Source organism: Salvelinus namaycush, chromosome 11 (assembly GCF_016432855.1).
Source record: "Salvelinus namaycush isolate Seneca chromosome 11, SaNama_1.0, whole genome shotgun sequence".
In the NCBI taxonomy this organism is placed as follows: Eukaryota; Metazoa; Chordata; class Actinopteri; order Salmoniformes; family Salmonidae; genus Salvelinus; species Salvelinus namaycush.
This window is the reverse complement of record NC_052317.1, coordinates 15,063,828-15,078,994: the sequence shown is the minus strand read 5'-3', so window position 1 is coordinate 15,078,994 and position 15,167 is coordinate 15,063,828. Positions and strand designations below refer to the sequence as shown.

Here is a 15,167-nt window from a genome sequence, read left to right as displayed (position 1 = left end):
GCTTTGGCAATGTTACCATATGTTTCCCATGCCAATAAAGCCCCTTGAATCGAATTGAATTGAGAGAGATATAGAACGAGGCAGGAGCCTAAGAGAATGAGAGAGATGTGCTAGATAGTGAGATGAGAAAGAGTGAACGAGAGGAGAGAGTGTGTGTGTTTGCAGAAATAGGGCAGAGACGGAGAGAACAGCTGCACTTACAATATGTCCCATGGGTATCACACACACACAGAGGGCATACACTATACATGTATATACATATAGTCCATATAATCACCATGACACACCTACTGCTGTGAGAACTGATATAAATGACCCTGCCTATGTGTTATATGACAGTCAGACTACATAATACACGGCTTCTCATGGAACAAATACATATGACATGTAATCACACTATCTGTTTGCATGTACATTATTCACATGCTTGTGTGCGGTCTGTTTTCATGTATGTATACAACAAAACAAAATGGCTGTGAGAGGAGAGGTGTGAATTTGGCTCGGTGCATCTCGTCTCTGGGCCCCTGTTGGTAGCTGTATAGATTTCCCTATGCAGTGACGGATGGAGAAATCCGATGTGACTGCCACTTAACCGGTGATTTGCAGGCTATTATGGCTGCCCTTGGCTGTTTTAATTTGCCATGGGATTTAATTTGTCGAGTTCATTACTTACCGAGCTCCTACCCTGGCATTCATTTAGCCGCACTAGTCAGCCTTGATTGTTGCTTACATCTCACACGCCACAATTAGGAAGACTGCGCGATCATCAAGCGTTTTGTTTACTCCTAGTGACGTGTTAGAATGATTGGAGTGTTTGTGACAGTTTGTGTGGGGTTGGGTTAGGGTGTGTTTGTGTGTGTGTCTATGCATGCATGAGTGTGTGTGTATGTATGTACACGTGCATGCCCAATAGTGTTACTGTCAAACTCATCCCCACCATTGGCAACTAACTGATGAGGCATAGAGAATCCCATGTAACAGGTGGATAGAGAGTAATGTCTACAGTCCACATATTGTTGGAGGACCAGAAAGGCCACGACCCCTGTTTGCCCCCTGGGCTGCCTGCTGATGTCAAGAGCACTTCAGCGCCCCAAATATAAACAGCCCACCACATTGTTTACCCAGCCTGGCCCTCTAAGCCAATCGCAGTGCTTTGCTGGTCCTCCTTCACGCTGTTTGTCTTTTCAATGGGAAACAGCTCCTCAGGGACTCACTACAACTCCCTGTGTGGAGATCTGGAGCACAGACTGACTAAGGAATTGGGGGAAGAGAAAAAGAAAGGCGGGTTGGTGCTGGCTGCTTTGTTTCAGAGGGAGAACTAAACGGAATGGCTCACACGCACATACATCTTAATTCTCCAATTGAATTCTTCTACAGCATATGTCGCTCACAAGTACTACACACCACCCATCAATTTGGTCATGTCAGGAACATCTGCACTTGAGAAACCCATCATGTCAATCACGTCACATCAATGCTCAGCCATAGCCATTGCCTGTCTCGCAAGACGCATGGGGCTCGCAGCAATAACATGAACGAATGTGTTGCGCAAATTGTTTCCTTCAGTCAGCTGAATGCATCGCTTAGTTCATAGAAATGTGGTCTCCGTGGGTAACCGTCGACATCCGCTATTAGCGCTTGCGACAAACGGAGCGGTTTCTAGCGTACCTTTGAGAAAGAAAAGAAAAACATCCAACAGATTTGGCTCTAGCTTTTGAACAGTTGGAGCTATTAGCGACTCCGACCACATTCCTGGTATGGCGGTGTGCCCAGCGAAGTTGTTTCAACAAAAGTGTCTCCCTCAGAAATATTACTGACTCCCACCGCACTAGATAGAACAGGAGAAGTCTAACACACAGGGGAGCTGGTCTGCTTGATCTACAAAAGCTCAAATATCAGTGCCTAACAAGGAGCACAGGATGTGAAAGAGATCGCTAGAGAAGACTGAATGTTCGTTTGAGTTGAGGTCTAAAGCACAGCACCATCTCTCTCTCGGCAGGCAGCAGTGCAGGCAGAGGGATTAGCCCAGGCCAGGCAATTACACTGGCTTATCTCTGTTGACTAGTGCATTACTGGCAGAACCAGCAGCTTGCTTACTCTACCACTGCAGAAGGAGAGGAGGAGAGAAGGAGGAAGAGGAGGGATGGTGAGAAAAAGGAAAGGAGAGATGGAGAAGATGAGAGCGGGAGAGAATGACAATTGGAGGAAAGGAGAGAAAGGAGGAAAAAGAGCAAGGAGAAATGGGAAGAGAAGGAGCAAGATAGGAGAGAAGATGGACAAAAAAATAACATGACAAGTCGAAACATGAGAAAAGGCATGAGGGAGAGAAATTAGGAGGCGATATGGTGAAAATGAGGACAGGAGAACAGGAGAAAGATTGAAAAGAAGATAAGAATTGCCTGAGAAAACATCTCTCTCAGCCTGTCCTTAGAGTGCAGAATGTTAGGAGGTTTATGGATTTGTGGCCTGAGGTCCAGACAGAGATCAAAGAAGCATCTGGAAGCTTGGCCTCAGTTATGAGTTGAGGTTCTCTTTCCATGAACTCAACCATGCTACTTAATTTCTCGATTTCCCTTCCTCTTCACACAGTGGAGGCACAGCACAGTTCTCCCTTACTCCCCTCCATCCCTGTATCTCACTTATCAGCAAGAGTTCCACTGGCCCACTCCCACCGACTCCCATCAATTAACGGCCTGTCAGTCTGCCTCTCTCCCCCACACAGAGAGAGACCTGTGGGTCCAGGAACTGGGAGAAGGCTGGGGAAAGCCTGGGGGTGGTGGAGAGAGGGGAGCACCGTGCAGAGCGACCCCTTTCCAAAGGCCTCCAACGGTGGGTAGCATAGCCGAGGGGAATGGGCCTCGTGCTGGGAGACAGAGGGTTTGACGGCCTCCCTAGTGGAAGAGGAAATGGGAGATGGAGGTTGTTTGAAGTGGAGCCTCGGCTTGGTGAGTCCCGCGGGGGGTGAGGGGATGGTGAGGGCTCATTGCTACTTAATTTCTCCATTTCCCTCCCTCTTCACACAGTGAACCCACAGCACACTTCTCCCCTACTCCCCTCCATCTCTATAGGTGTTTCTCAATATGCATACTACCGTGCTCCACACACTCATGCTCTGAGTTCCTTCTTTGATGACGTTCTCTTGAGTACGTTGTTTTGAGGACCAGAGGTTGGAGAACACATACATTTGCGCACTCCTGTGCTACTGCATTACCTTTGACCAATAGAAACCAAAAAAATATATATTACATAAAGCAAACGCAACCTTGTGACTTAATTATCATAATTATCAGCTAGCTATATGTGAATCGCATTAATCTAGCTAGCCAGATAGTTTTAGATGTGAAAAACAACCTAAAACAAATGTTGTTATGAAAGGTAGATGGCCAACGTTAGCTACCAATTCTTCGTGGGTGCCTAGCTAGCTACCAATTCTTTGTCAGTTAGCCTGTGGTCTATGCACACTACAGTGGATATTCTAGGTAGGTCTATGCACACTACAGTGGATATTCTAGGCAGGTCTATGCACACTACAGTGGATATTCTAGGTAGGTCTATGCACACTACAGTGGATATTCTAGGCAAGTCTATGCACACTACAGTGGATATTCTAGGCAGGTCTATGCACACTACAGTGGATATTCTAGGTAGGTCGATGCACACTACAGTGGATATTCTAGGCAGGTCTATGCACACTACAGTGGATATTCTAGGCAGGTCTATGCACACTACAGTGGATATTCTAGGCAGGTAAACACAGTATGTATTTATTAACGTACCAAGATAAAATATTGTAGTCAGGCAACATATGAGATGTTGAGCGATTTGGAAAGCCATAGTCAGTCAAAAAATAATATAATAATATTCGTAGGAAAGGTTATCATCTTTAGCTCACAATCTGTGGATAATATACGATTAGATAGATTAAAAATTATGTAAAACATCACAGCACAATTGAAAAACATATGGCACATGGAAACCAAATGAGGGTGGTCTATGATGATAGGTGGGATGGGCTGAGAATGGCTGAGGGTTGGGATTAAAGAGTTTTGTTTGGTAATGTATTATTGTTATGTGACTGCTTTATATAAAAGTACCATGTATGTAAAATGTGTACGCAAAACGTGTATGTAACGTTCGTTCTCCTCCTCGTCTGAGGAGGAGCAAGGATCGGACCAATATGCAGCGAGGTATGAAGACATAATGATTTATTTAAAGAAAGACGAACACTAAAAAAAATCTTAACAAACTACAAAACAATAAACGACGGAAACAGACCTGAACATGAGAACTTACAGACAACGAAGAACGCACGAACAGGAACAAACTCACAAACGAAACAGTCCCGTGTGGCATAAACACTAACACAGGAACAATCACCCACAAACAAACAGTGTGAACAGCCTACCTTAATATGGTTCTCAATCAGAGGAAACGTAAAACACCTGCCCCTGATTGAGAACCATATCAGGCTAATTGAAAAGAACCCAACATAGAAACACATAACATAGAATGCCCACCCAGCTCACGTCCTGACCATACTAAACAAAGACAAAATAAAGGAAATAAGGTCAGGAACGTGACAGTGTATGTATAATGTAAGTTTATGTAGCAGAAAAGCTGTAAAAAAACAAAAAATATATTCAGGAGGACGGGTGGATGGGTTAATACAAAAATAAAACATTTTTATATGAGATGTGAGTGGGAACCTTTTCATTCCGAAGTCAGAGTTCATTTTCTTTTGCTTCTGCTCAATACCAGCAGCCATTATTTTCAAGTAATCATTTTTCCATGGTTGCGTCATATTACATCAACAATCCTGGGAATATTTTAGTTGAAGCTTGCGTCGATGCATGCTTTGAAATGTGTACAAACGAAGTACTCATCTGAGAACTGTCCTCTGTGCTCCATTTCGAAAACGTTAATTTGGACTCATACTCTGATCGTTTCGTGCTCCAATTTGCATGCTCAGAGTGCGCTAGCATGCATATTGAGAAACACCCTGTATCTCATTTCTCCCCAACTAATGAATCAACAACAGTGGGCCCACTCCCATCAACTCCCACCAATTAATGGCCAGGCCTGTCAGTCTCCCTCTCTCCCCCACACAGAGAGAGGCCTGTGGGCCCAGCAGGCAGGCAGGCTGCCCTGGACCAGCCAGCGGTGAGGGAACTGGGGAAAGTCTGGGGGAAGCCTGAGGGTTGGTGAGGGAGAGGGGAGTGCCATGCTGGGCGAGCCCGTCCCAATGGCCTACGATGGCAGGTAGCAGAGCCGAGAGGAGTGGGCCCCGTGCTGGGAGACAGAGGGTTTGGTGGTCCCCCTAGATGGACGTTGTTTGAAGTGGAGCCTCGGCTCGGTGGGTCCCACGGGGGGTTAGGGGGTGGTGAGAGGGGGATCGTTTTGGTCAATCCATCACCCTGCTAATCAGAGAGAGAGATCTGGAGCATAGTACAGTACAGGGTCTGCTGCTGCTGCTGCTGCTGCTGCTGCTGCTGCTGCTGCTGCTGCTACTACTACTACTACTACTACTACTGCTACTGCTACTGCTACTGCTACTGCTACTACTACTATTACTACTACTACTGCTGCTGCTACTACTACTGCTACTACTAATAGTAGTACTGCTGCTGCTACTACTAATACTAGTACTGCTGCTGCTACTACTAGTACTGCTGCTGCTACTACTACTACTACTACTGCTGCCCTCTACACTATAGCCATCGGGCGTCTGGCATTGCCATCGGCCGTTGAGGAAATGTTTCCTTTGAAATCAATGAAAGCTGCTTCACTGCCCGTGTTGTGCTTGCGTTGCATCACGTCCAATGGCAGCGTCCAAGCTCAATAATTGCCCAGGTTTAATTCTTGATGGCTGATGCGCAACTTTTTTTCTATCTTGGGAATTGAAATAATGAGAAATAAAGTACATTTTGGTTGCATATGGCCTCTACTATACACCACTGGTTATTTTAGTAAGATGTATGAAGTCAAGAAGCGACTAATACTAGCTAGCTAGCTACATTGACTAGCTAGGTTCACAATTTAAACAAAAGCAACATGTGTAATTAGAGAATCATTAAAGCTGCAATATGTAACTTTTGGGGCAACCCGACCAAATTCACATAGAAATGTGAGTTATAGATCTGTCATTCTCATTGAAAGCAAGTCTAAGATGCGGTAGATCTGTTCTATGTTGATATTTTTATGATTCCTGTTCTTAAGTTTAGTTTTTGTGTCTTTAACTTTATGTTTTGTACACCAGCTTCAAACAGCTGAAAATGCTATATTTCTGGTTATGGAAAATATATATCACAGCAGTTTAGAGGGTACAATGATTCTCTAAGCTATACCTGCTTGTTTTGTCACATAAACTGAAATAAGGCGAACTATTAGAATTTTTACAACCAGGAAAAGGCGGAATGATTTCTGCATAGTGCATCTTTAAGTACAACCACTAGCAACAATGAGTACTTGCGAATAACTGGACCAAAGCTATTGTACTTACGCATTATTGATGAATATGGTACAGTACAGCAGGCAAAATACAATAAAGATGCTCTTTCCCTCTGCTCCTCTCCGCTCTCAAAACAACTCGCTCTGTGTAGCAGGTAGAATGTCACGTTGACACGAAACTGATGGAAAAGCAACACAATGCTTATAGTGGAGCTGAAGTGTAATACTACTACTACTTCTGCTACTACTACTGCTACTATTACTGCTACTACTACTACTTCTGCTACTACTTCTGCTACTACTGCTACTACTGCTACTACTGCTACTACTGCTACTACTACTACTTCTGCTACTACTACTGCTACAACTACTACTACTACTACAACTACTACTACTACTACTACTACTACTACCATTACTACTACTGATACTACTGCTACTACTACTGCTACTACTGCTACTACTACTACTACTACTACTGCTACTGCTACTACTTCTGCTACTACTACTACTACTGCTGCTACTACTACTACTAATACTACTACTACTGCTGCTACTACTACTGCTACTACTGCTACTACTACTGCTACTACTGCCACTACTACTACTACTACTACTGCTACTACTACTACTACTACTACTGCTACTACTACTACTACTGTTACTGCTACTACTACTACGCCTACTACTGTTACTGATACTACTACTAATGTTACTGCTACTACTGCTGCTACTACTACTACTATTGTTACTGCTACTTCTACTGCTACTGCTACTACTACTACTACTACTCCTACTACTGCTACTGCTACTGCTACTGCTACTGCTACTACTACTGTTACTATTCCTGCTGCTACTACTACTACTATTACTACTACTGCTACTACTACTACTACTACAATTACTACTGCTGCCAGGATTAGGAAAACATTGCAGAGCAGCTTGCAGGGAGTGTTGGAAAGCATTTTATAGAGAATGCTACTAGGCCAGTGGAGGCTTCTGAGGGGAGGACGGTACATAATAATGGCTGGAATGGAGTCATTAGAGTAGAATCAACCATGGAAACCATGTGTTTGATGTGCTTCATACCACTCCATTGACTCCATTCCAGCCCTTGTTATGAGCCGTCGTCCCCTCAGCAGCCTCCACTGGCCTTGGCGTAGTATGGGAAGAGCAACATGCTGGGCCGAGGCAGCGTGCAGACAAGAGACTCACCAGGAGAGTGAGCAGATATCATAGTGGAAAGGGTGCATTCAACAGCCTTAAGGTGGAAATGGCTACTCTTTGGGAGTGTTCAGAGATTCAAAGCCGGAAGCTATAGTGTTCTACAGGGAACGTGCATAGAGTCAAGTTGGAGAGTGGTGCTATTCTTGAGGGAGCACTGAAAAACCTGGAGAGCTAAGGTGAACTTGAGGAATGTTCAGAGCCTCAAGGCAGACAAGGATGCCACACTTGGGGAGCGTTCAAAGTCTCAAGGTGCAAGTGGGTTCTATTCTTGAGGGGGAATTCAAAGCATCGACATGGAGAGGGCTGACTCACTTGGAACGGGCATTCAAGACTTGAAAGAGGAGCGGCATGTTGATGTTGCACTAGGGGAGCGTTCAAGGTCTCAAGGCGAAGAGAAACCCTGCAGAGCAGATGGCTTGACATACATATACAGTTGAAGTCGGAAGTTTACATACACTTAGGTTGGAGTCATTAAAACTAGTTTTTCAACCACTCCACAAATTTCTTGTTAACAAACTATAGTTTGGGAAGTCGGTTAGGACATCTACTTCGTGCATGACACAAGTAATTTTTCCAACAATTGTTTACAGACAGATTATTTCACTTATAATTCACTGTATCACAATTCCAGTGGGTCAGAAGTTTACATACACGAAGTTGACTGTGCCTTTAAACAGCTTGAAAAATTCAAGAAAATGATATCATGGCTTTAGAAGCTTCTGATAGGCTAATTGACATAATTTGAGTCAATTGGAGGTGTATCTGTGGATGTATTTCAAGGCCTACCTTCAAACTCAGTGCCTCTTTGCTTGACATCATGGGAAAATCAAAAGAAATCAGCCTAGACCTCCACAAATCTGGTTCCTCCTTGGGAGAAATTTCCAAACACCTGAAGGTACCATGTTCATCTGTACAAACAATAGTGCGCAAGAATAAACGCCATGGGACCACGCAGCCGTCATACCGCTGAAGAAGGAGAAGCATTCTGTCTCCTAGAGATGAACGTACTTTGGTGCGAAAAGTGCAAATCAATCCCAGAACAACAGCAAAGGACCTTGTGACGATGCTGGAGGAAACAGGTACAAAAGTATCTATATCCACAGTAAAATGAGTCCTATATTTACATAACCTGAAAGGCCGCTCAGCAAGGAAGAAACCACTGCTCCAAAACCGCCATAAAAGTACTTTTTGGAGAAATGTCCTCTGGTCTGATGAAACAAAAATAGAACTGTTTGGCCATAATGACCATCGTTATGTTTGGAGGAAAAAGGGGGAGGCTTGCAAGCCGAAGAATACCATCCCAACCGTGAAGCACGGGGGTGGCAGCATCATGTTGTGGCGTTGCTTTGCTGCAGGAGGAACTGGTGCACTTCACAAAATAGATGGCATCAAGAGGATGGAAAATTATGTGGATATATTGAAGCAACATCTCAAGACTTCAGTCAGGAAGCTAAATGGGTCTTCCAAATGGACAATGACCCCAAGCATAATTCCACAGTTGTGGCAAAAGGGCTTAAAGACAACAAAGTCAATGTAAATGAATGGCCATCACAAAGCCCTGACCTCAATCCTATAGAAAATTTGTGGGGAGAACTGAAAAAGCGTGTGCGAGCAAAGAGGCCTACAAACCTGACTCAGTTACACCAGCTCTGTCAAGAGGAATGGGCCAAAATTCACCCAACTTATTGTGGGAAGCTTGTGGAAGGCTACCTGAAACTTTTGACTCAAGTTAAACAATTTAAAGGCAATGTTACCAAATACTAATTGTGTCTATGTTAACTTCTGACCCACTGCGAATGTGATGAAAGAAATAAAAGCTGAAATAAATAATTCTCTCTACTATTATTCTTACATTTCCCAATCTTAACTTCACTAGGGTAGGGGGCAGCATTCGGAATATTGGATGAAAAGCATGCCCAAATTAAATTGCCTGCTACTCAGGCCCAGAAGCTAGGATATGCATATAATTAGTAGATTTGGATAGAAAACACTCTAAAGTTTCCAAAACTGTAAAAATAATGTCTGTGAGTATAACAGAACTGATATGGCAGGCGAAAACCTGAGGAACCTTCCAACCAGGAAGTACTATTATTTTGAAAGGCTGTTTTTCCATTGAAAGACTATCCACCATACAAAGATTTAGGACCCAGTTCACGAGCTCTATGGCTTCCTCTACACAAAAACCCGTCAAAAACCCGTGACCCGTCTTTAGGCATTGTTTCAGGATTTTACTCTGAAAAATGAGGGAGATACAGCACTTTAAATGAGAGGACAGTGGACATTTCCAGACATGAACCAAGCGCGTGATCGGGAGCGCCCCTTTCTTGTTTCTCCTTTTCTATTGACGAAGCTTTTGTCCGGTTGAAATATTATTGATTATTCATGACAAAAACAACCTGAGGATTGATTTTAAACATCGTTTGACATGTTTCTACGAACTTCTATTGTACTTTTTAAAAACTTTTCGTCTGGACTTAGTTCCCGCGCCTTGTGCATTCGGATTACTGGACTAAACGTGCGAACAAAAAGTAGGTTTTTGGTCATAAGGAGGGACATTATCGAACAAAACTAACATTTATTGTCTAACATGGAGACCTGGGAGTGCCACCAGATGAACATTATCAAAGGTAAGTGATTCATTTTAATGCTATTTCTGACTTTTGTGACACCTCTCCTTAGTTGGAAAATGGCTGTATGGGTTTCTGTGGCTAGGCGCTGACCTAACATAATCGCAAACTGTGCATTCGCTGTAAAGCCTTTTTGAAATCTGACACAGTGGTTGCATTAAGGAGAAGTTGATCTTTATTCGTATGTTTAACACTTGTATCTTTTTCAATGTTTATGATGAGTATTTCTGTAATTTGATGTGGCTCTCTGCACTTTCACCGGATGTTTGTTTGAGACAATGCATTTCTGAATGTAACACACCAATTTCAAATTAGGTTTTTGGACATGAAGATGAACTTTATCGAAAAAAAATTAATATTTTATTGTGTAACATGAAGTCCTGTGAGTGCCATCTGATGAAGATCATCAAAGGTTAGTGATTCATTTAATCGCTATTTCTGACTTTTGTGAGCCCTCTCCTTGGCTGGAAAATGGCTGTATGGTTTTCTGTGACTAGGCACTTACCTAACATAATCGTTTGGTGTGCTTTCACCGTAAAGCCTATTTGAAATCGGACACTGTGGTTGGATTTACAAGAAGTTTATCTTTAAAATTGTGTATAATACTTGTATGTTTGAGGAATCTTAATTATGAGATTTCTGTTGTTTTGAATTTGGCGCCCTGCAATTTCACTGGCTGTTGTCGAGGTGGGACGCTAGCGTACCAGAGAGGTTAAAATAAAGTTGTGATCCTAACAGACCTCAGACAGGGAATTTTTACTAGGATTAAATGTCAGGAATTGTGAAAAACTGAGTTTAAATGTATTTGGCTAAGGTGTATGTAAACTTCTGACTTCAACTGTAACTACAGTATGCTTCCACAGACACAGACAGGTCTGGTAGCATTAGCCAGACCAGAGGAACAGAACTGGACACTACACCGTGTCTCTGAACCAATTAGCTAAGGCTCCATGAATTATCAAGATATAATTTTAAAAAACATTCCCAGACTAATACTGTAGCTCTAGTGCTGCTCTATAGTGAGGAGTATGGAGAACCATGAATAAGATCCTCCATTAGGGCCAGTGTGTGTGTGTGTGTGTGTGTGCGTGCGTGTGCGTGCGTGCGTGTGTGTGCGTGCGTTCAGGGCTTCAGTGTTCTTCTCTGAAATAATTGCGTGTCAATGGGGACTTGTGATGAGCTTAGCGTATTGTTTTCATGTCTTAAGGTAAGTATGAGGGCATGAACAGGCTTATTGGCTATCCGGTGTACTGTATGTGAGGAGGCTAGTTGGTGTGTCTGCTGTGTCTATCAGTATAACGAGGACTGTGGTCTACACTAGGGGAAGATGGATTCATGTACTGCACACTACAGTACTGAAGTCGTAAACAGTGTCTAACAGAGTTAGAGTAGGAACAGTACCATAAAGATGCTCACTGGTGCAGGGCATGTCTAGCTGTACAGAGTTAGAGTAGAAGCAGTATCATAAAGATACTCACTGGTGCAGGGCATGTCTAGCTGTACAGAGTTAGAGTAGGAACAGTACCATAAAGATGCTCACTGGTGCAGGGCATGTCTAGCTGTACAGAGTTAGAGTAGAAGCAGTATCATAAAGATACTCACTGGTGCAGGGCATGTCTAGCTGTACAGAGTTAGAGTAGGAACAGTACCATAAAGATGCTTACTGGTGCAGGGCATGTCTAGCTGTACAGAGTTAGAGTAGAAGCAGTACCAAAAAGATGCTCACTGCTGCAGAGCCTGTCTAGCGGTACATAGTTAGAGTAGAAGCAGTACCATAAAGATGCTCACTGGTGCAGGGCATGTCTAGCGGTACTGAGTTAGAGTAGGAACAGTACCATAAAGATGCTCACTGGTGCAGAGCCTGTCTAGCTGTACAGAGTTAGAGTAGAAGCAGTACCATAAAGATTCTCACTGGTGCAGGGCATGTCTAGCTGTACAGAGTTAGATTAGAAGCAGTACCATAAAGATGCTCACTGGTGCAGAGCCTGTCTAGCTGTACAGAGTTAGAGTAGAAGCAGTACCATAAATATGCTCACTGGTGCAGGGCATGTCTAGCTGTACAGAGTTAGAGTAGAAGCAGTATCATAAAGATACTCACTGGTGCAGGGCATGTCTAGCTGTACAGAGTTAGAGTAGGAACAGTACCATAAAGATGCTCACTGGTGCAGAGCCTGTCTAGCGGTACAGAGTTAGAGTAGAAGCAGTACCCTAAAGATACTCACTGGTGCAGGGCATGTCTAGCTGTACAGGGTTAGAGTAGGAACAGTACCATAAAGATGCTCACTGGTGCAGGGCATGTCTAGCTGTACAGCGTTAGAGTAGAAGCAGTACCATAAAGATGCTCACTGGTGCAGGGCATGTCTAGCTGTACAGAGTTAGAGTAGAAGCAGTACCATAAAGATACTCACTGGTGCCGGGCATGTCTAGCTGTACAGAGTTAGAGTAGAAGCAGTACCATAAAGATACTCACTGGTGCAGGGCATGTCTAGCTGTACAGAGTTAGAGTAGAAGCAGTACCATAAGGATACTCACTGGTGCAGGGCATGTCTAGCTGTACAGAGTTAGAGTAGAAGCAGTACCATAAGGATACTCACTGGTGCAGGGCATGTCTAGCTGTACAGAGTTAGAGTAGAAGCAGTACCATAAAGATACTCACTGGTGCAGGGCATGTCAGGCTGGTCCATGTCACCGCGGTAGTAACCATTGCGGCAGATGCAGATAGTGGCGGCCTCGGCTGCAGAGCGGCTGTTGGAGGGGCACTGCAGACACAGGCCTGGACCCTGGGTTGACTTGAATGTCCCTGGGGGGCAGGCTACAGGGGGAGAGAAGGACAAAACAACATTAGTTATTAACCTGTTTGGCGTGCAAGCCCGACGTCGGTACACTTATGACAACAGCCAGCTCAAAGTGCAGGGCGCGAAATTCAAAAGATATTTTTTTTAAATATTTAACTTTCACACATTAACAAGTCCAATACAGCATATGAAAGGTACACATCTTGTGAATCAAGCCAACATGTCCGATTTTTAAAATGTTTTACAGGGAAGACACAATATGTAAATCTATTAGCTAACCACGTTAGCAAAAGACACCACTTTTCTTACTCCATCAGTTTTTTACTCCATCAGTAGCTATCACAAATTCGACCAAATAAAGATATAAATAGCCACTAACCAAGAAACAACTTCATCAGATAACAGTCTGATAACATATTTATTGTATAGCATATGTTTTGTTAGAAAAATGTGCATATTTCAGGTATAAATCATAGTTTACATTGCAGCTACAGTCAGAAATTGCACCGAAAGCAGACAGAAAAATTACAGACACCAACGCCAAATAACTAAATACTCATCATAAAACATTTCTGAAAAATACATAGTGTACAGCAATTGAAAGACAGGCATCTTGTGATTCCAGACAATATTTCCGATTTATCAAGTGTTTTACAGCGAAAACACAATATAGCGTTATATTAGCGTAGCCACAATAGCCAAAAACACAAGCAATTTCCCAGTAGCAAAAGTAAGCGATCGTAACAAACAGGCAAAAGATATATAATTTTTGACTAACCTTGATTTTCTTCCTCAGATGACAGTCCTATAACATCAGGTTATACATACACTTATGTTTTGTTCGAAAATGTGCATATTTAGAGCTGAAATCAGTGGTTATACAGTCTGCTAACGTAGCTACTATTTCCCACAACGTTCGGATATTTTACTGACACTTTTTCTGACACACATATTCTGACCAAATAGCTATTCATAAACATAACTAAAAAATACATGTTGTATAGGAAATGATAGATCCATTAGTTATTAATGAAATCACAGTGTTAGCATTCTAAAAATAACTTCATTACGTTATGCAGCTTCGGTATAGCTTAGAGTAGCCAAAACGTTGGCCGCCCACGACTAGTACACAGTTCGACAGATATATGAAATAGCATCATAAAATGTTTCTTACTTTTGCTGATCTTTCATCAGAATGTTGGACAAGGTGTCCTTTGTCCAGAACAGTCGGTGTTTGGATTTAGAACCTTCATTTTCCCTCTCGATTTAGGAAGCGCACTTGCCAAGTGGCACAAAGCTCTCCAACGTCAACAAAGTCAGAGAACGGAACACGGCAAAACTCCCGAAAATTTTTCAATAATCTGATGAAACTATATTGAAAAAACATACTTTACGATGATATGGTCACATGTATCAAATAAAATCTATCCCGGAGATGTTAGTCGTTCATAACGACAGCTAAACAGAAGGCAAATCCATGTCCTCTTTCGCGCGCTCCAGAAACAGGAAATGGACGGTCACGTCAAACAAAGAGCTTTTATTCCACCTCAGACCAAGATAAACACGAAATTTTTTCTCTCACCGCCTCTTGACAACCAGGGGAAGGTGTATGAAGTGTACGTAGACTCTTACGTATCATGCCCATGTATAGGCAGGAAGTTGAACAGAGCATCGATTTCTGACATTCCACTTCCTGGTCAGGAAGTGTGCTGCAGAATGACTTCTGTTTCACTCAGAGAAATAATTCAAACGGTTTTAGAAACTAGAGAGTGTTTTCTATCCAATAGTAATAATAATATGCATATTGTACGAGCAAGAATTGAGTACGAGGCCGTTTGAAATGGGCACAATTTAACTGGCTACTCAATACTGCCCCTTGCAGCCATAAGAAGTTTAAGATAATGCAAAGTATTTAGGCCTAGGGCTAAACATGTACACAGTACACTGAGGCACTGGCTTACATAGTGGGAGAGGGGACAAAATACATCAAAAGACACATTAGATAATGCCAAAGCCAAATAGCAATTTTCTGTTTATCATTGTACGCGCGATAGAAGAGCACAATGTCGTC

At 42.9% G+C, this 15,167-nt stretch overlaps 1 protein-coding gene across 1 annotated transcript in view; it reads right to left on the bottom strand.

Moving 5' to 3' along the window:
- LOC120056305 (ephrin type-B receptor 1) overlaps positions 1–15,167 on the bottom strand; it is a 207,649-nt gene that overhangs the window by 79,967 nt on the left and 112,515 nt on the right. The window contains exon 4 of the mRNA XM_039004545.1: positions 12,958–13,113. Within this exon, the coding sequence (XP_038860473.1) occupies positions 12,958–13,113 (156 nt within the window). The remainder of the gene's footprint in view (positions 1–12,957; positions 13,114–15,167) is intronic.